The sequence below is a fragment of the Cyprinus carpio genome, chromosome A16 (genome assembly GCF_018340385.1).
Source record: "Cyprinus carpio isolate SPL01 chromosome A16, ASM1834038v1, whole genome shotgun sequence".
Lineage (NCBI taxonomy): Eukaryota > Metazoa > Chordata > Actinopteri > Cypriniformes > Cyprinidae > Cyprinus > Cyprinus carpio.
In genome coordinates, this window is record NC_056587.1 from 9,517,882 (window position 1) to 9,543,057 (window position 25,176).

General features: G+C 39.2%; 1 protein-coding gene across 4 annotated transcripts; it reads left to right on the plus strand.

Moving 5' to 3' along the window:
• The first annotated feature begins 380 nt into the window (after nucleotides 1-380).
• LOC109054675 lies at nucleotides 381-24,912 on the plus strand. Of its 4 annotated transcripts, none has more exons than XM_042772478.1 (4): nucleotides 381-945; nucleotides 2,037-2,108; nucleotides 15,746-15,799; nucleotides 15,883-24,912. In XM_042772478.1, exon 4 carries the CDS (start codon nucleotides 15,921-15,923, stop codon nucleotides 24,096-24,098), a length of 8,178 nt encoding a protein of 2,725 aa, XP_042628412.1. In that variant the 5' UTR covers nucleotides 381-945; nucleotides 2,037-2,108; nucleotides 15,746-15,799; nucleotides 15,883-15,920; the 3' UTR covers nucleotides 24,099-24,912. The 4 variants fall into 4 exon arrangements, with proteins under 4 accessions (XP_042628412.1, XP_042628411.1, XP_042628413.1 ...); XM_042772477.1 differs by lacking the exon at nucleotides 381-945 and adding an exon at nucleotides 954-1,296; XM_042772479.1 differs by lacking the exon at nucleotides 381-945 and adding an exon at nucleotides 1,354-1,372.
• The last annotated feature ends 264 nt before the right edge of the window (nucleotides 24,913-25,176 follow it).

Consider the following 25,176-nt stretch of genomic DNA (forward strand, 5'->3'; position numbering starts at 1 on the left):
GCAGCCTACCAAAGTGAATGCAAGCTTATATTTTGGTAATACATATCAATAGACCATAATTACATGATAGACACCCTATGTTCTCTGTTTATAATAATATCTGACCAGAATGTGTGGTTTTGATTTGACTTTTTTTTTCTTTTTAATTGTTCCCTTTAACTATGAGTGACAGCTCTCTAGTATTGTATCTATGCCTCTTGTATGTACAACTCTTGACTAAGAGATAGGGATTTAGTCTAAATAATTGAAATTTATCTAGGAATAATTGGTAAAGTGTTGTGGTGAATCAAGAACAGTCAACATCAAGAAGACTATAGGGGGAAATGAAAACCGTTTCAGTCCCTGAACAAAGTGGAGCCTTTCTCTTGGTGGTGCATGCATGCATCTTTGCCAGGACCTCCCTTGGGGTTTTAAGACAAGCATTTACATTTGTTGAGCCTATGTCTTGCTCAAAGGAATGAAGTGAATGAATGGTCTCAGTGCCAGGTTTTTTATGTATTCTTTTATTTAGAGACTCTCAATATTAATCTGATTTATTACCTTGAACCTTAAGCAAGAGGAACCACATTAAAATATTATTAGTTGTTTATTATAATTGCCTTTTTCAAATCTAAAATGTTTATTATAACACAGATAACAGTCCACATTGCTTATTAAGTGTTTAGGTTAAGTGCAAAGGTGTTGTTGATTCCAAAATCAATTTTGTGACATTTTTGTCCCAGTACATGTAGCAACAGTATGGTAACAATGGAATATCTCTCAGCACTAAGAACAAGATAGGTGGTGTGGATTGTTGGACCTCTGGGTAAACTGATGTCCTCGAGTTCTTTGAAAAGAAACTGTAAGGTTCAAGACTGCACCCTGCAACAATCTCAAAGGCACGATGTAGGATGGTCGACAGCATTTCTAACAAGCTCCTCCCACGACATCGGCAGCCATTTTAAGGTATGTTCCTTAGATACCATGCGCAAAAAAAATGCTTCCACACATTGGACTTTGAAATGGAGGCCCGTAGAACTGAAGGCGGGTCTTCTTCTCCATTCGCCGCCTTCTCATAGGTTCCAGTGGTCGGGTGTCACGAAAGAGCCCGGGTTGATCCACATTGTTTGGTGAACGTGCATCGAGTTGTGCTAACATCAAACCTTTAATGATTGATTTTGTTTTAAATAATGAATAGTGTTTCAAGCATCATTAACTTGCATTGAAAGTTTTGGAATATCTTACGTGCGCATTGCGCAATGGGAAGGTGCACAGTCTTACAAAGGAAAACGACAGCAGCAGGAAGCTGAGCACGACGTGAGTACCAGCAGTCCTAAGAGGGAATGATCTCATAGGGAGAAGCTTATGCCGCTTTGCTGCGGAACTAAACGGGGTGATATAACACTGAGTGTCTAATGCACTACTTAAGATTTAAAGCTAAAATTAGGATGTCGTTTTGTAGGATCAAGAGTTCTTGTTTGTGTGCTCGGACTCCAGGTTTTCAAGCATGCAGCCCATTTTGTTTTGTGACGTTGGACTTCCATGTTCCTAGCCTGCCAGCTTAGCTTCGTGCGTTCCTCTTTCAGATTGCTGTTAGCATTATGTAAACAACTAAATAACAATTAAAATGGAGCCATTAACGATTTAAGCATGAACACGGATGTGTTTGCATAACGTTACTGTTGACACTTCTGATCATTTACTGACTAGTCGTAGATTTTCGTCTTAGTGACACTTGCATCACTTTAAAACAGCCACCGGGTTGGCACTGTACAGCTATCAGGAGGAACTCCTACTCCATCGTTTATTGTTGAAGGTTACCATGGTGAACCTATTACATATATGTTTTTTTTCTTTCTTTTTTTTCTTCTCACGTTTAAAGAATAGATTTGTTTTATATAGTTTAAAGAATTAGAAACTAGCACGTTTAAGATGTCCATGATAGTAAACATTTTGTTGTATAGTTGTTTTATTTATCTTGATACTTACAAGACAAGTTTTCCCCCATAGAAATAAATCCTTGATAATGATGTTAGCCTTTTTTTCTCTTTATACAGAGTGGATGGACAAGGAGAAAACAGTGATAACAGGACTGAGTTTGCTTTTGGAATGTGTTCTAGCATATTAGGGTAAGTAGACTTTACAATTTTTTTTATTCTTTTCAATTCTTATATATGCTCTATCTCATAGAATTTATGGGCGTTTGTTTTCTTGCACAGATAGGTGCAATTCCCCTGATGAGAGGAATTATTATTGCTCATTGCCAATGAATCATAATTTATTTTATAAAATAATAGCCATGTGCAGCCATTTGTTTACATGTCAAGACAACATGGGTCGTTTATAATAGAATAGCCTATATGTTAATGCCAATACTAGGCTTTGTTTGCATGGCAACAACACTGTGCAGCTTAATTTATTTACACTGTTGAATTAGTTCTCACATTTAGTTTACACATTAAGTAGTCACTTTACAGGTCATATATATTTTGCTATTATATCAAACCTACAGTCATAGTAAGAATACTAAAGCAGTTTTAAACATGTTAAAAAATAGCCTTCACTGCAATTTTAAGTGCATCAGTAAACTTTTCCTCATTAGGAAAAAAATGTTCACCACTAAATGAAAGAACATTAGATGAATATTCTAGTATTCATACCAGTAACCTAATAAATACTGATATATTATACATTGGGCGGGTTGCCTCCTGGGGTTGCCATGTACTACTTGCTTCACCTCTGTAGTCCCCCTATTATAGGACACTTTTGTGCTAGCAATGCCAAAGGCTACCTTTTGTGCTACCAGTGCCATTAGTTTGATTCTCAGAGAATGCATGAACTGATAAAATGTATGCTTGGAATACAATGTAAGTTGCTTTGGAAAGTAAGTGAATATATGTTAAACAGTGTATTTTTACAGCAGCATCAGTAATTGAAAACAATTGCTTTTGCATTATTCTGTATCCACAATACTAGATGGCACCATATTGTTTATTTTGCACATTATAAGTGTCAATACATATTATATTTTATGAAAACAGCATAACCCTCTGACTATGACTCATGTTATGCTTTTACATATGTGTAGTGGTATTGTGCCTTTAATTATTACAGTTCAGTTTGTTCTGTAATTAAATCATATTGATCTTATTTAAGCCATGTTGTAAAACATGTTTATACTGCATTTTCTACATGTTTTATGCTGAGATCGTGATGTTGTACAGCAAAAATAGTGCTGATTTTCTACTCTCTGTGCTGCATCTGTGTATATTGTACCTTGTAAATATAGGCATCAATATGAAAATCTGCTGCAGAAACGGTATTTGTGAAACAGGCCATCATTTGCCACAAACTGGTGGGTGCGACAAATGTACCCTGATCAGACATTGACACTGACATTAGTAAATGATGCATGTAATATTGAAATCTGATCACAAAAATTTACCTCCAATAACTGTATTTCTTCTCAAACCTGTCCTGGGAACCTCCCCCCTCCACCACTGTACATTTTGGAAGTCTCTTTCAAACACCTGATTCGACTCATCGGCTCATCGAAACTGCAAGACTTGAATTGGGTGTGACAGGTGAGAGAGACTTTTAAGATGTGTAGTGGTGAGTGATCCACTAGGTTTGAGAAGCACTCCTTTAGATGAGAGTGGGTAGCTAAGAATGTTTTTGAAAGTTGCTTATCACTTTGCAGTAAGGTTCAAAACATTTCATATTAGTTTAAACATTAGGCATCATGATGAACACATTACATATTACTATAAACATTTTCACAGCATTAATTGATCTTGGCTAATGTATTAATGCTTGTTCACAATACATTAATGTTAATTTATACAATTTGAAATTGTAACGTATTAAAGGGATTGTTCACCCAAAAATGAAAATTGTCATTAAGTACTCCCCCTCATGTCGTTTTAAACCCCGTAAGACCTCCGTTCATCTTCGGAACAGAAATTAAGATATTTTTGATTAATTCTGAGAGCTCTCTGACCCTCCCATAGACAGCAATGTAATTACCACGATCAAGGGGATTAATTGTGGGAGGTATATCTGTATAATAATCATGTGACCATTTTGGAGAATATCCACTGAATGTAAACGGTGTATGCTGTTCTGTGTCAGCTGTGTCATGAAGATACATTGTTTTTGTTCAAATCAAAGCGTAAACAACATAGAAAATGTATCTGAGTGACGCAGCTGACACAGAATAGCATACGCTGTTTACATTCAGTGGATATTCTCCATAATGGCACCAGGGTGACGTGGAGGAGACGAATTGTTGAATAAAGTCGTTATTTTTGTTATCTTTGCGTACAAAAAGTAGCTACGTAAAATTACAGTTGAACCCCTAATGTCACATAGATTATTTTATAGATCTCCTTGCTATGTTTCTGGACATTGATCGTGGTAATTACATTGTTGACTGTGAGAGGCTCAGGGAGCTCTCAGAATTCATCAAAAATATCTTAAATTTGTGTTTCCGAAGATAAGTGGAGGTCTTAATGGGTTTAGAATGACATGAGGGTGAGTAATTAATGACAGAATTTTCATTTTTGGGTGAACTAACTCTTTAACACAATTAATCTAGTAAAAGTATTGTATATTATTTTATGCAATAACTAATGTGAATAAACTAATGTGAACCTTATTATAAATTGTCAAATCGTTCTTGGCTGCACATTTTATACGCAATCATATATTTGAATATTATTGTAAAATAGCTGAATTCAAATATTTAAATAAATCCTTGAAGGAGTCCTTCTGGGGGTTTATACTGATCTGTAGGTGCCAGGAATAGCAAAAGGTTTGGCAAACTTTTACACTTTACTGTTGTTAGGTCTTCTGGTGTATATCTTTTCGATCTCATTACCTTACTCTGATTGGGCCAAGTTTCTGAACGTAAATTTAGTTTCTTCCTACCAGACTCGGTACATAATTTATTTAATGGGCCCTGCTTTGTGCATGGGAGTTTTATCATGTTGTACACTACAAGATGGGCTGTCCATAACATTTGGGGTATCTCTGCTGTCTAGGGTCCCGAGCATGGGTCATGGCATTGAAAATTGCATTTTCAACCATAAACAACAGTTTATTGTTTTAAGGCAGGGATCCTACCCATAATATCCATTAAATAATCTTCCTTGTTAGGTTACTTTGTTTACCCTGCTCTGCTAAATCTTTTGTGTATTAAACTGGCACAACCCAAGAGTACATCAAGGGCACATGGTGGTTATACCTGTGAGCATTCTTCTCAAACTTAGAAATATCAAATGGGGCACCCTACAATCCCATTAACTGGTACACAAACACTGCAGTGATCGCAAGTCCACAAGATTGCAAACACACATCTCATTGTTTGGGATTGATCCCAGGTGTCCATACAAGCTTGCAAATGAATTTCAGGTTTTACACAGGCCTTGCTAAAGCCACGTGCACTTTCATTATTGTTTGGTTTCCCTTGGCTGCAAAGACTAAATCTTTAAGTAGGCTTAGAGGTGCACTTTGGCTGGCTCTTAGCTTTTGCAATACTGTCTATGATTTCGGATGTCATGCATCCACTCCAACAGACATAGTATAAAGTTTGTTTGCTGCTGCACATCAGTGTTTATGTTGTAAGTTCCCTTTCTCAGTTTCATACTCTACATATCAATGGACATTCTTGGATTAGTTCTCAATGTAATTTTGTGCGATGTTGGTGGTCTGTGGTGTTGTAAGGCTGCTTCACTTTATGGCAAATGGATACCCGTGGGTTTTCTGCCTGCAGGGGCATCTGTGACCCAGTGCATGTTCACGCTCACTGCTTCATGCTGCTGAATCTCTCCTTGATCTGTGCATGGGAGCAGCAGGTCATTATGGTTGTTTTCATCCTTTCAACAGGAACAGCATGTTTGGACATTTTCACTCATACTCATTCTGTATGGTCAGATGGATAGCATGTTTAAACCCGGTTCATTGACTCAGATGTACATCATTGATTACATTGTACGAGTGCCCACTATCGGTGGGACCCTTGCAGTTGACTGAATTGGAATGTTCTAAGCCCTTGATCATTTGGAAACTGCTATGGAGTTTATTATATCAATTTTTTTTTCACCTTACGAATTTATAGCATTCTGGATGTGAGTAGGTATGCCTTGGGTGTCTAAGTTATTTGTGGTTAAAACTAAAACGAATTAAATGTGGTTAAAATTAAGCACAATCTGCGGAGATGTCTCAGTCTTGTTGCAGTGTGGTGTATATGGAGCTGCCTGAAGTGTACATACGAAGTAGACTTGTTCCCTTGGACAAAATTGAGGGGGTCTGTCTATTTAAACCTTCCTCATCCACTACACAAAGTGGAACGCATTTTAATTAGCAATGGGGGTGGGGGAGTGCTGTGAGTGGAAATGCTTAGGGAAGTTTGAAAGTGTATGTCTAAAATCGAAGTGGAACACAGCTCATTGCTTTTCAAATCTGTCTTGGAGACATCACCACAACACCATGTTGGACAGACCAATTTTGAGTCCTGCAGTCTCAACTAATGAGCTGATGAATTGAATCAGGTGTGTTAGATGAGGGATGTTGCCTGTGATAGCTAATTGAATCCTTTAAGTTGTTGGAATGTGGATGGTGTGTCCATTTGACAAGGGTGCACTTTGATTGGTTGATTGACAGGTTTGAGAACCACTAGTACAGCCCAGGAGTCGCCAACCATGTATTTTGATTTTAGCTCCAGCCCTAGTCAAGTGCATCCGAACCAACTACTCAATGTGTTCAGTGTGTGTGATTTCATTTTTTACATCCAACACCCTCGCAGCTGATTACATTCGTCAACTCAGTCACACATTCAAATGTCACGAAAAGAGAAGACTTTATGGATTCAGTTAAGAAAAACCATGGATGGATCTGATCGTGACAAACATGAAATCTATCAGGCTGTGCTACCAGCACAGGTGTTGGAGCAGGGTTGAATCTGAAGTCTGCAGCAAAGTAGCCCTCCAGGAGCAGGGTTGGCTACCCCTGGTCTGAACTGTTCCTCTCATGTAAACATCTTTTATGTATAAATCTTTTAATTAGTAAAAAATCAATGTTAGCATCTGTTTATTGGTGTAGAATTAAATCATTGTCTGATATTTGCAATTATTTATCAAACGTCTTGCCATCAATGCTTTGTGTTGCATGTAACTGTTTACATGGTACCCAGTCCACTTCAATCATATCCAGAGGCAAATTGTTTAAATGTACATGCATTACCAAGACGGTCAAGTTTACAAGAATGGGAAGCTTAGCAGAATAGCGAAGGTATGTCTGTGTTTTTTTTTTTTTTTTTTTTTTTTTTTTTTTGGTGCGTGTATGCGTTTACTCTTTAATAAGCATTACTGAATAATAAGGAGGGGAATGGTAAAAGAATAGGGTAGGTCTAGATGACAAAATCAGAATTACTGTTAAACTCTGGTCACTGCTGAGATTCAAAGATTAGCCTTTGTTTACAAACAAGAGTGATGGGGAGAGAATGTGGAAGGCATTGGGACTAGAGGTAGGTGATGTATGATAACAATGCCATGCATAATGCAATGTTCTGCAAATCGCTTGCAAGCTCGCATCGGAAACAACACACTCTGGGAATTGCCTTCTTCACTTAAAAGGGATGTCCAGTCCTGTTCCTGGACAAGCCACCCTTCTACAGATTTTTTTGCCCCAACTCACATTCTCTTTTTGATTTGCCTTGATTACTTAAAAGGTTTGAGCAGTTCTGGAAGTTGGCCCTTCAGGAGGAGGATTAGACACCCCCTGCCCTTGTCTAATAGAAATTAAATCTGTGACTCCCAGGATTGCTGTGTCTGAGAACGTTTTGCAAGCATAATTTCTGTCTCCCAGGGTGTAAATGCTAGCTATTTATTATTTGGCAGAGTGGATCATGTGTTGCATCCTGAACAATACAGAGCTGCATAATGTTCTACAACCAGCTTATCTTATCCAGGTTGTTGGGTATATTATAGTGTTGGCGTTTTTCTCAATGAGGGTACTATCCTGACCCTAGTCTCAGCCTCAGGCGTCACGCCCACGGACCGTTGGCCAAACGTCTGATGCATATGGGATACAAAAGTGGAAACACTTCAGGAATGATGAAGTCATCATCGGTTTGGTTGAATTCTACAGGATTTCCGCGAGACGTGTGTGTGGCATTGTTTAACATTCCACCTGGAAACAAAGATACCGTGGCACCAAACCCCCTCACGAAAGAAGAAAGCCACCGTGTTCACAACTGTGACGACAAGCGCTTATCAGGATCAGCTAAACGCTGGATTTTCAAAAGTATGTGAAATATTTAAAGTTTGCAGTAAATGTCAGAGAGTTTTACACACTGGTCCGTTATTGTGGCGACATTTCCGCACCCCAAAACGTGATGCTGAATAAAACGAACTGTGATTGGTTGTTTGACATGTCGGTCAAACGGCCTCATGGGCGGGCCTTGGTCAATGAAATTTGCCATGAATTTCAGACCTTTTGTCTGAAGGTCTGGCTACGCGAGGCTATCCTGACCCTGACTGGTTTCTGAATCCCGAGCCCCTAAAGTTGCCCAGCTGATTTTCCTTGCAAGAGCAACACTGTCTTCCATGGAAATGCACAGAATGATTCTTGATTGGGCTATGGCATCATGGCAGTAGAACGGGGTGAAATCTTTCCAGATCTTCAGTTTTATGCATTTAACACCAGAGCTACTAAGAGCAGTATGCGATAACATCTGTTTTGTCTTGATATGTCGATTGCTGTGGTTATCACTACATCTGTCATTGCAATTTCAAAAGTGAATCCAGCATTTATAAGTAAAAATGGTCACTTATCATAGTTCATTGTCATCTCACAAAACCTAATAAATACACAATCAAGCTCTCTACACAATGAATGTCTTATTTACATTGTCTACACTTTATTCTGTGAGCACATATGTCTGTGATTGTCTACATTGCTCAACGCTGCAAAATCACATTGTAAATAGAAATCTTTGATGCTCTACAGAGCACCAATACAAATATGCACCAAATAGTTTGCCAATCCGTTTTGCCAATATTCTAGTATTATGGTTTCAACTGAGGTTGCTCTTGCTTTCATTTGAAGGTGCTTAGCTCCCTCTACAACCCCCATAGATCCGAGCCTAGGAAGTGGAGAAGTTGAAGATCACCTTGAAGATCAGTCTTGAAATCTCGGACTGTTGAAAAATGCTGCAAATCACATACTATTGAGCTGTTTGCATTTTCTTCACATTTTTTTCTCTGATAAGGAAGCTTTGATCTCCTTTCAAATGGCCCAAAAGCACTCCAAAACCTTGACCCAAACCTTGAACCGTCTCAAGTTTGTGCAGTAAATCATCATAGCTGGCATTGACCTCTGTGTGAGCATCTTAGTAGACAATACTGTAGGGATGATGATGCTCTTTATCAGTTAAATTTTTTTGTTGTCATGACGTCAGCACACACTTCTCCCAGATTAGCACAGAGGACGGACTGGTGGAAGGTGCAGTGGTAAGATAATAGGTCAGTTTGGTCCTCTTTCCAATGTTCAACCAGTCCCCTTCTATTATGGATGGATCTTTGTCTATGGTGATGGAGACCACTGAAGTCTATCCCTCTTTTTGCCAGCTTCCCTTTGATGGCCTCATGGATGTCCTCTCCTGTGAGTGGGTGTGTGTTTGTGTGCTTCAAGAGTTGTTAAACCCAGTAGGTCTTCACTGAATTAGTTCTTTGTTTCATCATCAGATGAAAAGAAATACATGGAGGCCATTCAGAATGCAGAAGAAAGAACTTCACATGCACTTGTGAACCTCTCTTATTGGGCTTTGAGCTGATTCTCATTCTCAGCTCTGTGCTTTCAGGATACGTTTCCTTAATGATTGTTTCATGTCATTGTGGGGCTTCACATTGGCGCCTTTCATGAGTGCTATGTACTCTGAACATATAAGGCATATTTTGGAGTTCTCATTCCAACACATCTTTCGCCCTGTTATATTGGTGCAATTGGATGAAACATGGATCTCTTCACAAGACTGATTTTGCGAGACAGCTGGATACGATGAAGAGCTCTTCATGAGATCCATTTGCATAAACTTATGCTGTTGAGTGGGATGTGGTTTCTTCACTGCTAGAGAGTGAGAAGCTGTGCTGGGCCATTTGTGTTTTAAAACTCTCTGAATTTAATTTATTATCTTAAATATTATTTGATGCTGTTTGGTCTGTATTGACCCTTTGCTAGGTCCAGACTGGATCCGGTCTGACATTTGAGAATGACAGGTATACTGAATGTAGCAGTAAGGATGCAGAAGTAACTGAATAGACTGGTAGCGGTTGGACTTTATCTAAGATAACCTAAAACAAAGTAAAGAACAGAGTCTTTGTATTAGTTAATGTTGTTAAAACAAGCCCATTCATATCCAGCTATTCAACAGACAGCCCTACATGTTGCCCCTGGGCATATCATGTAAAGATGCTATAATATTTTGCTATTAAGATTAAAAAAAAAAAAAAAAATCATGCTGTCATTTTTTACTTCAATTGCAGGTCATGAGAGAGTATCCAAGCAAAATTCTAGTTGTCCCATACCAAACATATCCCACTGCAAGACTGTATTAGTATTGTAAGTAGTGATAGCAAAAGATGTGAAAACCGACATATCCAATACATAAAGGCACAACACATGTATCCTTTAAGGATAAGTTACGATTAGGTTTATGGGTAGGGATAGGTTAGTGCTATGATTTCAGGCAGGACTTTTGATGCAGATGGTTGGTTCAAAGTTTGGCATTTACAAGATGAATCCAATATCCTATTGGATAAACAAATATAAAACTGAAATTTGTGGTTCTTTAGGTCAAATCTTGTTTGGTTCTTGTGGGTTCCTGATCAATTGTGGGATTCATTCCGAATTCACTAGTATGTCATTAGGGTATATTGGGGGAATTTGCCATATTTGGCCATACTGCTTGTGGGTTGTACTGTTTATTTAACACTGCTTAATAGGGAAGTAAGTGTATTTGGACCTGGGTGGAAATTCTCTTTGGAGAGGTGAAGCTACAAACTGTGGGTGCTCTCAGATTTAGTTATATCTAGACATCAAACAGTATTCATTTCAATAAAAAATAAGGTGTTCTAAAACTTTTAACCTGTAGTGCACCAATACGTCTAAGTGCAGATCATAATGGCTCCAAAGCCTACAGTCTTATTTTCTTCTAAGGTCAATCCTCTACGCACACCTTGGTAATAGAATCGCCACTGGCTGGTACATTTTTTTTTTTTTTTGTTTACTCGCCAGACTGATATACTATGTTTGTAACTTGTAGCTTGCAGCCGTTGCCAAAAGTTTTGGCAGTGACAAATTTTGTGTTTTGCAAAGTTTGCTGCTTCAGTATTTGTAGATTATTTTTCCACAGGTTTCTATGGTATACTGAAAAACAATAAGCATATATGTTTTAAAGGCTTTTATTGGCAAAAAATGTATAATGAGTCAATATTTACAGTGTTGACCCTTGTTCTTCATAACCTCTACAATTCGCTCTGGCATGATGGATATTAGATTCTGGGTCAAATTCTAAATGATGGCGATCCATTCTTGCCTTATTAGTTTTCGGAGTTGATCACAATTTGTGGGCTTCTGCTTGTCCACTTGCCTTTTGAGGACTGACCACAGGTTCTCTATGGGATTGAGATCCGGGGAGTTGCCCGGCCACGGATCCAAAGTTTCAATATAATCATCTTCAAGACACTTTTTTTCTCACTCTTTCTTTGTGACATGGTGCTCCATCATGCTGGAAAATGCACGGATAATCACCAAATTGCTCATGGATCGCTGGAAGAAGTCGCTCTTGCAGGACGTTTTGATACCATTCTTTATTCATGTCAGTGTTTTTGGGCAGAGTTATGAGAGAACCCACTCCCTTGGTTGAAAAGCTACCCCACACATGGATGGTCACAGGATGCTTCACTGCTGGCACAATGCAGGACTCATGTAAGCATTCACCTTTTATTCTCAGAACAGTCGATCTTCCAGATGTCCCAAACAGTCGGAAGGGAGCTTCATCAAAGAAAATAACATGGCACCAGTCTTCTGCTGTCCAATCTTTGTACTTCCTGGAGAATTTCAGTCTGTACTTGACATTTTTTTTTTTGGAGAGAAGTGGCTTCTTTGTTGTCCATCTTGACACCAGGCCGTTGTCCAAAAGTCTTGGCCTCACTGTGCATGCATATGCTCTCACACCAACCTGCTGCCATTCCTGAGCAAGCTCTGCACTACTGGTGACACGATTCTTTAGCTGACTCCTCAGGAGGAGACAGTGCTGGTACTTGCTGGACACTCTGGAACGTCCTGAAGACTTCTTCACTGCAGTCGAACCTCTCTCCTTGAAGTTCTTGATCATCCGGTAAATGGTTCTTTCAGGTCCAATATTCTTTGTAGCAATTTTCTTGCATGTGAGTCCATTTTGATGCAAAGCGATGATGGTTGCACTTCTTTCTTTTGGAGGTAACCATTGCTAACAAGAACACAATGATTGGAAGTGCTTCTTCCCTCCTTTTATAGCAATCAGTCTGCTCTTACAATATAATTAGTATGATAGTAATTTTACCTGATGAGTATTCATTCACACTTTCACAAGTGCTGCTGATATGATTAGTCAATTAATGTTAGCTGGTCATTTTGTGCTGATAATGAATGTGGATTTGCGCAGCTTGTACGTTAACAACGGATCTGTGTAGTAACAGCTGCTCTATGTGAAATCACGCACCTGATGGAATTTACCGCTGATTTGAGAACCGGCTTTACTGACGAGATGCGCATTAATTATCAGCAGATATTTATCGTGCACCCTAAACCTGATGGCAGACTGACTATTCTGACGATGTCTTCTCTTTTCTGGACCTTGACAGTGCTATTTACTTGGCACAAGCCTCCTGGTTTTCATCCAAAATATCTTAATTTGTGTTCCGAAGACCAACAAACCTTTTATGGGTTTGGAACGACATGGGGGTAAGTGATTGATGAAGAAAAATTCATTTTGGGGTGGAGTAACCTTTTAAGATATTATTGCTCATTCTGTGTTTCTGTAAAAAAAAAAAAAAGGGGGGGGGGGATTAACAATAATACTGATAAGATAATAAAAATACTAATACAAGTTCTACTACTAATAACAATATAAAACGCACTAAGGAATAATGAGCTGCTGGGTTCATGAATATTAATCACTTTGTCTGTGTTCGCTCAAACTGATTTGGTGAAATTAAAACAGGGACAATAATAGGTAAGCACCAGCCAATGAGATTGTCATCTGCGCACTAGTTCTGCCCGCTACCGGAGAAACCAGCAGTATCTTATGGTTGTCTTTTAAAGCTGAAGAGTTCCAAATGAACTCTGTTATTTGGACAGGAAAATACAACAGAATATCGTTTAGATGTATCACGTCAATTCTGCATGGTATTTAAGTCTCTCTCACTCTTTGCGTGTACGTGAGAAACAGTGCTCTCAGCAAAGCGACGGAGAGTCGTGCTCTATCACACTAGAGTTTACGGTACGTCAAAGACAGGTACGCTGTGAATCCATTGATATTAATTGAAAAATATCCAGGGATGCAAACTAACCTGGGGTGAAAAGGTGACAAATATGCAATCTAGCTTACTGGCCAATGGCTAATGTTAGACATCGATTATGCAAGTGATTTACTCGCATGGTAGAGGGTTGAAGGTAAATCTGATGTAACCTGGACATATGTTTTAAATCATTTTCTAGCTGAATGATAAACCCTTGACCACCTAGGTATACCAGTTCTGACAATTTACAAAAACCTTGGGTGTGAACTGAAGATTTCAGTAGACCACTGGTGGCGTGGGGGGAGTCTTCTCCTACAATGCCTGATGAGTTTGCAGCACACCTGACAAGAGATCAGAGAACATTCATTCATACAGAATCTCTCCAGACCCTTCAGATTCCTAACTCCATGTTGATGCTGCTTCTCTTCAGTTCACCCCATTCATTTTCTATAGGGTTCAGGTCAGGGAACTGGAACAGCCATGGCAGAAGCTTCATTTTGTACTCAGTGACACATTTTTGTGTTGATTTTGATGTTTGTTTTGGATCATTGTTCTGATGGAAGATCCAGCCATGGTCTAACAGAGGCCGACAGGTTTAGATTTTTTTTATCTGTTGGTATTTGATAGAATCCATGATGCCATGTATCTGAACAAGATGTCCAGGACCTCCGGCAGAAAAATATGCCCACAGCATTAAAGATTCGGGAGTTTGTTTTTGGATAAGCGAGGATGATTTTTCTTCAAACCAGAACTTTAACTATAATCTCTGCAATTCCCCAGCTGTGATCCTTGGAGACTCTTTGGCAACTCAAACTCTTCTCCTCACCATGCATTAGGACGATATAGACACACGTCCACTTCCAGGCAGATTTTTAACATCTTTAATTAATTGGAACTTTTTAATTATTGCCTTGATGTTGGAAATGGGTATTTTTTTAATGCTTTAGCTATTTTCTTACAGCCAGTTTCTATTTAATGAAGCTCAACAAACTTGTGCTACACATCAGAACTATATTCTTTGGTTTTACTCGTTGTGATGGATGATTAAGGGAATTTGGCCTTTGTGTTCTTCATAGGTCAAGTCATGGCTGGACAATTTCATGCTCCTAGTCACCCTGGTGTGGTAAAAAAAAAATAAAAAAAAAATTGAAATATACTTCAGACATATTTTAATCCTAAGATTTTCTGGGGGTGCTAATAATCGTGGCTAACATCCATTGGAGAAAATGGATGTTAGCCATTTTAGTATAGTTGAACCCACCCCCCACTCCACTTTCAGTTGTTTTACTTCAATGAAAAGTAAGATTTAATTTTTATTAAAGATCAAAAAGATAAATTATGCAGATTTATTTTCACTGATGGGGTGCCAATATTAGTGGAGGGCACTGTAGTGAGACTTGCGTGCAATGGTAAACTGCTTAAAGCTGTTGTACTCACAAGATGTTGACTCTCAGAAACTTCTGATTCTGGCTTTGTGCTAAGTTGTTAACCCATTTCTTGTTCCCTGAAAAATACCTTTGAAATTAACTGCAGTGTACTGAAGTTCGTCCCATAAATTACTTGAGTGACACACAAAATGGATTCAGTACCAACAAACTGTTTTGTGGTGTTTCTCAATGGTGTCTGCCTGTGCTGCTTCATTCCTCTGAGCAGTCTGGCATCCCCATACTCTGCCTGGGATTGTTTGCTGCTGCAGGCATTCTATGTACTCTGGCAAGCACTGTTTTTTTTTTTTTTTTTTTACCCGAGCAATGGAATATCGCTATATAGTGTATTTACTTTTGTTTTTCTTTTCATTCTTTATAATTTTGGTAGCATTAACAGCTACCACTGGTCCTCGTCATCTCAACAACATGAGGGTGCAACCCCTCCATGTAGAACAAGTCACTTAAAATTACTTTTTTAAATATTATTTGTTGGAGTATTATAATTTCTTTTTTTTTAATGAGGAAACCTAATTTTGTCCAACTCCAAAATTAGATTGCATAGTTAGTGCTTCCATTACCTTTAGATCACATTATTTCAGTGCTGCTGTTTTGACATAATGGTGTTGCAGTACTACTAGTTGGCAGTAATCTGTGCGTGTTTCTTTGAACATGAGGGTTTTTATACAGATTTATACTAGTTAATGAAAACAGTGGTTTTTATTAGTAATTACAGTTTGTATGGTGATTTTGAAATAGAATTTCTTTTTCTTTATGCAGGTCTTTGGTCAAATCGGCTATAATGTTCCCACTGATATGTAGTGGATAAGTGTGGTGAGCATTTAATTTTCTCTTACTGCATATTTTTACTTACAAACGTGGGCTTTTTGGTAATCACATGGACATTTGTCTTTCAGAGTTTAAGGAGAACTAGTGCTTGGAGGAGAACACCAGGATGGCTCAAACATGGAATGCACTCCAGCAAGCACAGATTCTATCTAAACAGAGCCAGGAAACTTCTATTGGAACTATGGACTCTAATGGAATTCCAGTGGAACCAGAGGAGAGCTTTGCTCATGAGATAGAACAGTTAATTGAGAAGGATAACTTTTCAAGCATGATGGATTTGCAAGACATTGTTGAATCAGACATAAAAGACTTGGTGTCTGGTTCTCTGCAGCACACATGCTACGAATCATGTTGGCAAGATGTAATGAATTCAGCTGAACTTGAACAGGATAAGCCAGGGGATAAAGAAAAAAATAATGGTAACATTACACCCTGTCACTTGCCTAACTCAGTAGAGGTTGAGTCCACATTGGAAGCACATTCTGACAAGGCAATATTAGAACCTGCTTTTGAGACAAATGCTGGTCTTGTTGAATATTCAGATATTAGCAGCTGCTCTGACACGGAAGCAAATCTTGATTGCAATTTGAGTTCATCGGGCCTGAGCAACCAGGCTGTTCAGCCTTCAGATGGAGACCTGAATTCAAGTAATACAATGCCTTTATCTGTGGAAGCAGATATGAGTGAAATAAATGAACAGCAGGACACTGGATCTCTAGTGACCAGAGGTGAGAGCAATGAAAGTGTAAACCAAACTGGTACTGACTGTAGTGAAGGGTTACTTCTTTCAAATGCTGAGGTTCCATGTACAGAATTACAAGATGTGGACAATATGAATGGTGCAGTGCCTTTGTCAAAAAATGGGCAAATTGAGGAAAGGGAAATGACTTGTGATTTGGAATGTTTTTTGGATCATTGCAAAGAGTTTGGTACCTCTCAAGATGGTTCCACTTGTGCCTCAAATCATGCAAATATTGATACTTCATCAACTTCTAATAGGGATGAAAACATTTGCCCAACCATAGATTCATTAAGTTTTTGCCAGTTGGAAAGGACAGTACCAGATCCTGAAAACACATCATCAAACCCTGAACTTGAAAAAACATTTGTGATTTCCGGTGATGGAAAATGTTCACTTGATGACTTCCATTTAGATGTAATAAACCAAAATCCTGAAAACATATCCTCAAAGCCCAGCTTTCAAGGGAAAATTGAGATATCTGGCCATGGAAAAGGTGCTCTTGATGGCTGTCTATTGGAAAGCAACCAACTAGATCCTAAAAGCACATCATCAAAACCTGGATTTCAAGAGGCAATTGGGGTATCTGGACATGGACACAATTCTGCTGATAGCTGTCAATTGGAAAGGAACAAACCCGATCCTAAAAGCATCTCTTCAAAACCTGTCCATGGAAATTCTTCTCAGTTAGAAGGACAGAAATGCTTTACATCTGATGATGAACAAGTTGAACGGAGTAGTTTTGGATTCCTTGAGTCTTGTTTTGGTTTAAAAACTACAGCGCAGAACGCTGAGGAACTGAAATATCTGGAACATGCACATGTAAACAAAGTCAACGAGTGCAGTCCATTTAATCACACTGAACCACCGGTTCTTCTGAAAACTACATTTGAATCTAATAATAAGATGGATGAGGGAACTGATGCACTAAAAGATCCACCAGTACTCAGTACAGACCAAACGTCCAAGACCTCGCTAGATCCTGGACAACAACAATGTCTGACTGGCAATAGCACCATTTCAAGCAAAGATTCTTTATCATATTTCATGACCCAAAAAAGAAAACTGCAGCCTGTTGTTCTCCTTAAGACAACTGAGAAAAAAACTTGTAATGGAAAAAAATATCATTGCTTTGAGTGCCAAGAGTCAGCACAAAGTGTAGATGAACTAATTGATCACTACCACTGCATGCATTCTCTCCATAAGTCTCAGTATTATTCCACCTTTGAAAGTTACTTCGCTGGTGGTACACTGGCTGGACAAAACTTTTGTGGGAAAGTCGAGCTTAATGACAAGATAAAACCATCCCCTTTGCATACCAAAGGGCTAACTGAGAAGAAAGCAAAGTTCATATGTAGGTACTGTAGGAAGTCCTTTGTTCGACAAGCTTATTATGAAGAACATGAGCTGAAGCACAGAGTTGTCACACATCATAGATGTAACTGTTGTGGATTATACTTTCCTAATGCTCACAAATGTCAAAGACACAAGCATAAAGCAACATGCACACCTTTGATACTAGACCCTTCTTTACAGACTGCCGATCATTCAGAATCAAGCCATGAAAAGAGCGAAATGGCAGACCTGGTTGAAACAGTTGGGTCCAATGTAGAACTTCGTAATTGCTTTGTGAAACTAATGGATGTTTGCAAGACAAGCCGATCACCTGAACGAATACATTGTAAAGTATGTGGAAAGACTTTCAGGCTCAGAGCGCAACTGAATGCACACCTTAGATCACACTCTGATGAGAAGCCTTTCAAATGTGACAATTGTGGAAAAGCATTCAAATATACCTGGAATCTTAACAAACATAAAAGAGAGCAGTGTTCTCAAAAGATTGTCCCACAAGAAAAATCTTCAGTTCCAGATAGCAAGTTTCCACCAAAGTTTAAATGCCCAATCTGTTTTCACATTTTCAAGTACTCCTACAATCGTACACGTCATTTGCGTCAACATTGTCTAAGTGAATACATGAAAAAAGGCAAAGGAAAGATTGGTGATAAGTATCAATGCCCTCTGTGTAAAGACATGTTTACTGTGGCCGGCAACCGCAATAGACACATCAAGCAAACCTGCATTAAACTTAAACTCTATACGGCCAAAGGAAAAGTTAAACAAAGAACAGAGTTAGAGGAACTTAACAATACCAAAAAAGAGGACAAAGAGTCACCATTGATTGTGTCCTCACAAAAAGCATTGCGGTATAAATGCACTTTTTGTCCAGCAGAGTTTTCTAGCAAGTCTGGTTTCTACAGCCATCTAGCAAAGCATAAATCGCTTGGACATGCCAAAAAGGCAGTCAAGCACAAGCATGGTAATGCTGTTAATTTGAAAAGTTCAAGCTCTCCTGGGCAAAGACCAACTAGCCAAGAATGTGCTGATGACACAAGACTTCCTCACTCTTGTCGCTTCTGTGGAAGAGCCTTCGCTTCACCTGACTCATTAAAAAAGCACTTACAACTTCATAAAGGAAACAAACCTTTTCGTTGTTTAGACTGTGGTAAAAATTTTGCCAGGCATGGACACCTAATGGCTCACAAAAATGTGCACAGGAGGAATGTACAGTGTTCAGTCTGCTGGGAAGTTCTGCCGTCTATTGGAGATTTGTTAAAACACAGACAGTCCCATCCAAAAAAAGGCATGCTCAAGTGCCCTGATTGCCCTTTGCAGTTCAAGTTTCCAGTATTTCTGCTTCGACATGTGGCTGTGCATGAGAGAAGGCGCAAACTTAAGGAACTTCTCCCTCCAAAGGACCAAGCTACACCTCAAAAGGTACAAGAAATTCACAAAGAGGAGTTCAAATGTGGTCTCTGCCAAGAAGCCTTCATTGACTCAAAGGCATTTAGTGAGCATTGTTTAACTCATATGCCTGGACCTTCTGCATCCAAATGTCAGTTCTGCAAACGCCATTTCTCGAATCGTACTGGGCTTATTCGTCACATTCGCCTTCACACTGGTGAAAAGCCTTTTCCATGTCAAACTTGTGGCAGGCACTTCCACAGAAAGGAAGTTCTTAAATTACATCAGGGAAAATGCACAGTGGAGCAACCACCTCCATTACAAACCTCAAATGCTAAACAATTACAGGCAGAACATAGTATAGACCCTTCAAAAAAGACCAACAAAGCCTATAATTGCTCATACTGCCCGCATTCCTTTCGTTTTCCAAACAATTTGAAACTCCATGAAAGAGCCCACTTGGCCAAGACTGTTTTCCCTTGCTCAAAGTGTGGGAAGTTTTACAGGAAAAGAAAATTTAAGGGTCATGTGGAGATCTGCAATGGAGAAGAGATAAAACCTGCTTGCAGAAAATGTGGGAGAGTTTTTACTAGAAAGAACTACAGAAATGGTCACGAAAAGCAGTGCCAGGGCAAGCAGAACAAAACTGAAACGGAAACTGGAACAGGAACAAATGAGAAGGGCAAATTTAAGCAGCAATGTCCACAATGCTTTAAATGTTTTAGATCTAGCAGTTTTCTACAGAGACATCTATCTCTTCATTCAAAGGAAACAGCATATGCATGCGTGCATTGTGGACAGAAATTTGACAGTCAGGATCGATACTTGCAACATGAGGCATTTTGTGATGGTGTGTGCAAGGAACATAGATTGGATAGTTTAAGAGGATCTGATAAAATTAAATCAATGTTTGCTGAAGTAAAAAATCAGAAAGAGGGCACTGTGGTCCCTGGAGAAAATGGCGAGGCTTTGAAGTGCAAATTTTGCACTAAATCATTTTTGAGGGCCAGATATCTAAGACGCCACATTCTCACTCATACAGAAGTCAAGCCATATCGGTGCAAGACTTGTGAAAGTTGTTTCTCCCGCTATGATCATTTAAAACTGCACCAAGCCCGCTGCAGAGGAAAGCGTCAACTTGAAGTACGAGTTGTAAAGATGAGTCTCGACAGCTTGAGCACAAGTCCCCAAAGCAAAACCCAGGAAGATGGTGACATGTTGCAATGCAAAATTTGCTTAAAGCGGTTGTCCACCCCAAGTGATCTGAAGCGTCATATGGCCATGCTCCACATCACCGATAAACCTTTTCCCTGCAAAAGATGTGGCAAAACTTACAGTACTACTAAGACTTTGAGGAGGCACAACCTCACAATCAGATGCAAAAAGATTTCAAAGGAAAGTGTGCCGCCTGCCAAGAATGACGTTCAAATCCAACCATGCAGAGAAACATCTAAACTTTTGCAGCGTATACAGGTGCACTACTTGAATAAATTTAAATACCAATGTGAGTATTGCCCTCGACGCTTTAAATTATCTGCACAACTAAAGGTGCATGTACGTCTTCATACAGGGGAAAAACCATATGGCTGCGCCAACTGTGGAGAGCATTTCATCAGAACAGACTATTTGAAACGACACTTGGCTAAATGCAATGGAAAGGGAGAAAATCAAGAAAAAAATCTTTGTGATAAGTGCGGTGACCTGTTTACCCGGGACGCACTGTCTGTACACCAGAAGACGTGTGTCATTAGCTCAAAATCATCTGGATCATCTCAAGAGGTAAATGACAAAGACAAGAGCCCCCCCAAGATAAAAGGTTTTTCCTGTGCTAACTGTAGTGACCGCTTTTTATTGTTCTCCCAGCTCCAGCAGCATTTTTTAGCAAAGCATAGATCTGATCAGCCACAAGAGTCAAATAACGGTCAGCAGCAATTGGTATCAAGTCACATGCAAGTCATAAAGCAAGAGCAGGTTGATGAGGGGAATGGACAGAACCAAGAAAGCAGCAGTCAGATAAACACAAAGGAATTGCGGGCATGTACAAACACAGACCTTATCAAGCCTCTTAAATGCCCACACTGCAACATGCATTTTTTCAAAAAGGCTGGCCTGAGTATGCACATGCGCATACATACAGGAGTGTATCCGCTTTCTTGCAAAAAATGTCATGTTGGTTTTTGGACCAGAAAGACAATGGAGAAACACAGAAGAAAATGTACAGGTCACACAGTTATCTCGAATAATGGATCTGCTATGGAAAGTGCAGGCGAATTAAACGACACTGTTCTAGTATTTAACAAGGGTTCTAATACAACAGGAACTGGAGTACTGCAGACTAAATTCTCATGTAAAGATCAAGACCAAGAAAATGATTCTGAGAAAGATGATGTCTCCATTCACAAGTATCAGTGTTCTGAGTGTGATCAGAGTTTCACCGATGGACTGAGACTCATAAGTCATTTGGAGCAGCATGGCCGTGAGGATCAAGAGCGCAGATCAGATATCTACAGATGCCATGTGTGCAGTAAAGTCTTTGCTCAAGCTGGTATATTGCAAAGGCATGTGAAAATGCAACATCAGGAAAAAATGGATAATATTTGTGAAATTTGTTTCAAGAATTTTCGTTTTCCATCTGACCTGGACATTCATAGATCTTGTCATGACCCTAATCGTCCCTTTGTCTGTAACAGTTGTAAGATGCGGTTTTGGACTGCTAAAGCTCTGACCGTTCACCACAGGATGGTTCATTTGCACGCACACCCACCCAACTCAAAAGAATCTAGTGTGAAAGCAAGAACGGAGCAGTCTGAAGTATATAGGTGTGAACCATGTGACAAAACCTACATGTTAAAAAAGTCATACATGAAGCACTGCAGAATAAAACACAAGGATTTTATCAAAACCCTTTCTGATAATGAATTGAAAAAATCTTCTGGCAGTGCAAGTCAAGAATCGGATAAGGAAGACTCCAGAAATTTTGAAGATGAAGATGACAGTGACAATGACTCTGATTCAGCACCGTACTTTCCTTGCCATGTTTGTGGTAAAACATTCTTAACATCAGAAAGTCTTGAGGATCATCAAAGATGTCATCTCGGGGAAAAACCCTTCGAGTGTGAAGAATGTGGGAAGTGCTTTTTTCAGCTGGCGAACTTGCAACAACATCAGCGGTGCCACAAGTCAGAGTTTCAGTGTCAAATGTGTGGTAAAGGGTTTGTCTCGCTCTTCTCCCTGCGCAAACACAAGCAGACACATATCAGAAAGAGTCCTCACCGCTGTACCAAGTGTCACCTGAGCTTTACACGCTCAACGGAACTAGCAGAGCACATGGTTACCCACCGTGATGAAAACTTCCCATGTGACCTTTGTGATGAAACCTTTTCCTGCAAAACAAGTCGAGCAGAACATCGCAAGATGCACACAGAGCAAGAAGAGGATCTTCCACCTTTGATTCCCCCCAAACCGCCTCAAACAATGCAAGTGACTCCTGCCATCTCAAGTAATGTTGAGCAGTACAAGTATCGCTGTGGAATTTGTCAAGTAAGATTTCCAGATCCAGAACAGCTCTCAGAACATGGCTGCAATCCAGCAAAAGAGCGCCCATACTCATGTCCTGAATGTAACAAGCATTTTTTACATGGTTCCCACCTAAAAAAGCATCAGCTCAGCCATCAGCTGTCTGGTCCACGTTCTTATCAGTGTAATCACTGCAGCATGAGCTTCACCCACCACCACCTTTTTCTCACTCATTTACGAAGCCATGGGAATGAAAAGACTTCCAAGGACACTAATGTTCCTACCAGGGAAAAGATGGTCCGTGTAGAAACTGTAAAGCGTGACAAAATTTACCAGTGCCCCATATGTCCAGAGAGTTTTTACCAAGCCTTGGACCTTGCAAATCACCTGTCTGTTCATTCTCACATGTGCAGTGTTTGTAATATGACTTTTCCCACTAAGAAAGACCTGGATGAACATGAACAATGCCATTTGACTGCTGCTACTCAGTATGAATGCACAGAATGTGGAGACAGCTTTCTTGGAAGTGATGCTTTCCGCAAACACCACTGTAGTAATAGAAATTTGACCTTTTCAGAAAAGCACCGTTCAGAGTCATCTGGCTCTTTCTCCAAGAAGCAGAGTTCAGGGTCTTATTTTCAAGCAGGTGATGAAGAAGAGGAGGAGGTTGATGTCGGAGAAGACTTCATTATTTGTCCTATCTGTAAAAGACGGTTCTCCTCCAATAGCAGTTTAATGGAGCACCATAAAAAGCATCATGAGGATCCGCGTCCTTTCAAGTGCTTGGTTTGTAAAAAAGGCTTTACGAAGAAACGCTACCTTAGGCAGCACCAGCAGATACACAGTGAACGGCCTTACCAGTGTGATGTGTGCTCAGAATCCTTTAAAACAGAACCAGCTCTTGTATCTCACTGTAAAATGCATGATGCAAAAAGGCAACACCAGTGCCCTATATGTAGCAGAACCTACCTTACAGCAAATGATCTTGCAAAACATAAAAGGAAACATGCTGAACATCAAAACCTGAGTGAGGACAACAGGGAGTACCGGTGTGATATGTGCTATAAGTCCTTCACCATGTTTGCTCATTTGCAAAAGCATCAAGAAACTCATGTAGGACAAGTGGTCTATGAATGCACAGAGTGTGACAAAGCCTTTGCTTTTCTAAATCTTTTGGAGGAGCATCAGAGGACTCATGGTGCTGCTTCTACAGAATCTCTTCAGTCTCAGTCAACAATCCATTTTCCCTATCAAAGCTCAGTAAATGAAGGAAGGTCGAATTACTGATGACTCAGTTTCCTGCAATGCAGGTTATTCAAACTCATTCAGTTTTCTGAAAGTTATTTAAGATAAACTGTACATACAACTCGTTGTTGTTTTTACATGGGCCTAACTACTTTTATCCACTTTAAAATATGATATTGGTGTTTTAATGTAGTTCTGAATTGGTATGTTAATGTTCATACAGTTTGCTCTGCTCTACAGTTCTGTGAACTGCTCACTAATTTTTGTTTGTACAGTACTCCGACTGATGTAAATGAATGTAATCTAGATGATGTATGGAACTATAGGCATATGTGTATGAAAGTCATTGGAGATGTTAATTTTCCACTGTACAGTTCACAAGGATGTGTAGTTGTAAATCCTGCGTCATTTCTCTATTGTTGAAGTAATTTTTGACCTTGCTAAATTTACTTACCATATAATGCATTTTTAAATATCCCTATGACGGTTAGAGGAAATCGGTAGATTAATGTTAATGTTTCATAGTAATGGCCAGCCATGTTCTTTTTTTTTTTTTGGTCCGTTTGTAAACATTTGAGGTCAAGTTAAGGGGTCATTACACAGTAGTTATACATGATGTGAATGCCTTTTAGTTAATGTATTTTATGTTTCATAAAAATCCAGATGTACCTTTTTATTGAGAATAGTCTAAATTCAATGGCTTGCCTCAAACAAAAAGTAAACTTCAGGCTTGACAAATAATGCGGTTTCATCTACATTAGTGCTGACGTACATTGCTATGAAAATCTGATGTTAAGTTTTACTTTTATATGGCAATATTGAGAATTTCTTCAACTATTAAAAACATTTACATCTGTTTTATTGTTTGAGTAGTTTCTTTCACTTTTGGAATGATTTGAGGTACAGGTCACAATAAACCACATTATATCCTTAAATATGGCTTCTCTAAGGAAGTCTAATTTATAAAAAAAACCCTCAATAGTCAATAACCTTAGTCTGAATTTTACTGAAAGCGTAAACTATTGTTATAGAGGATTGTTCTCATACTGGCAAATGGATTTTTTTTTTTTTTTTTTTTTTTTAGTAACTACTAACAACTGAATTTTTATATTGACTGGAG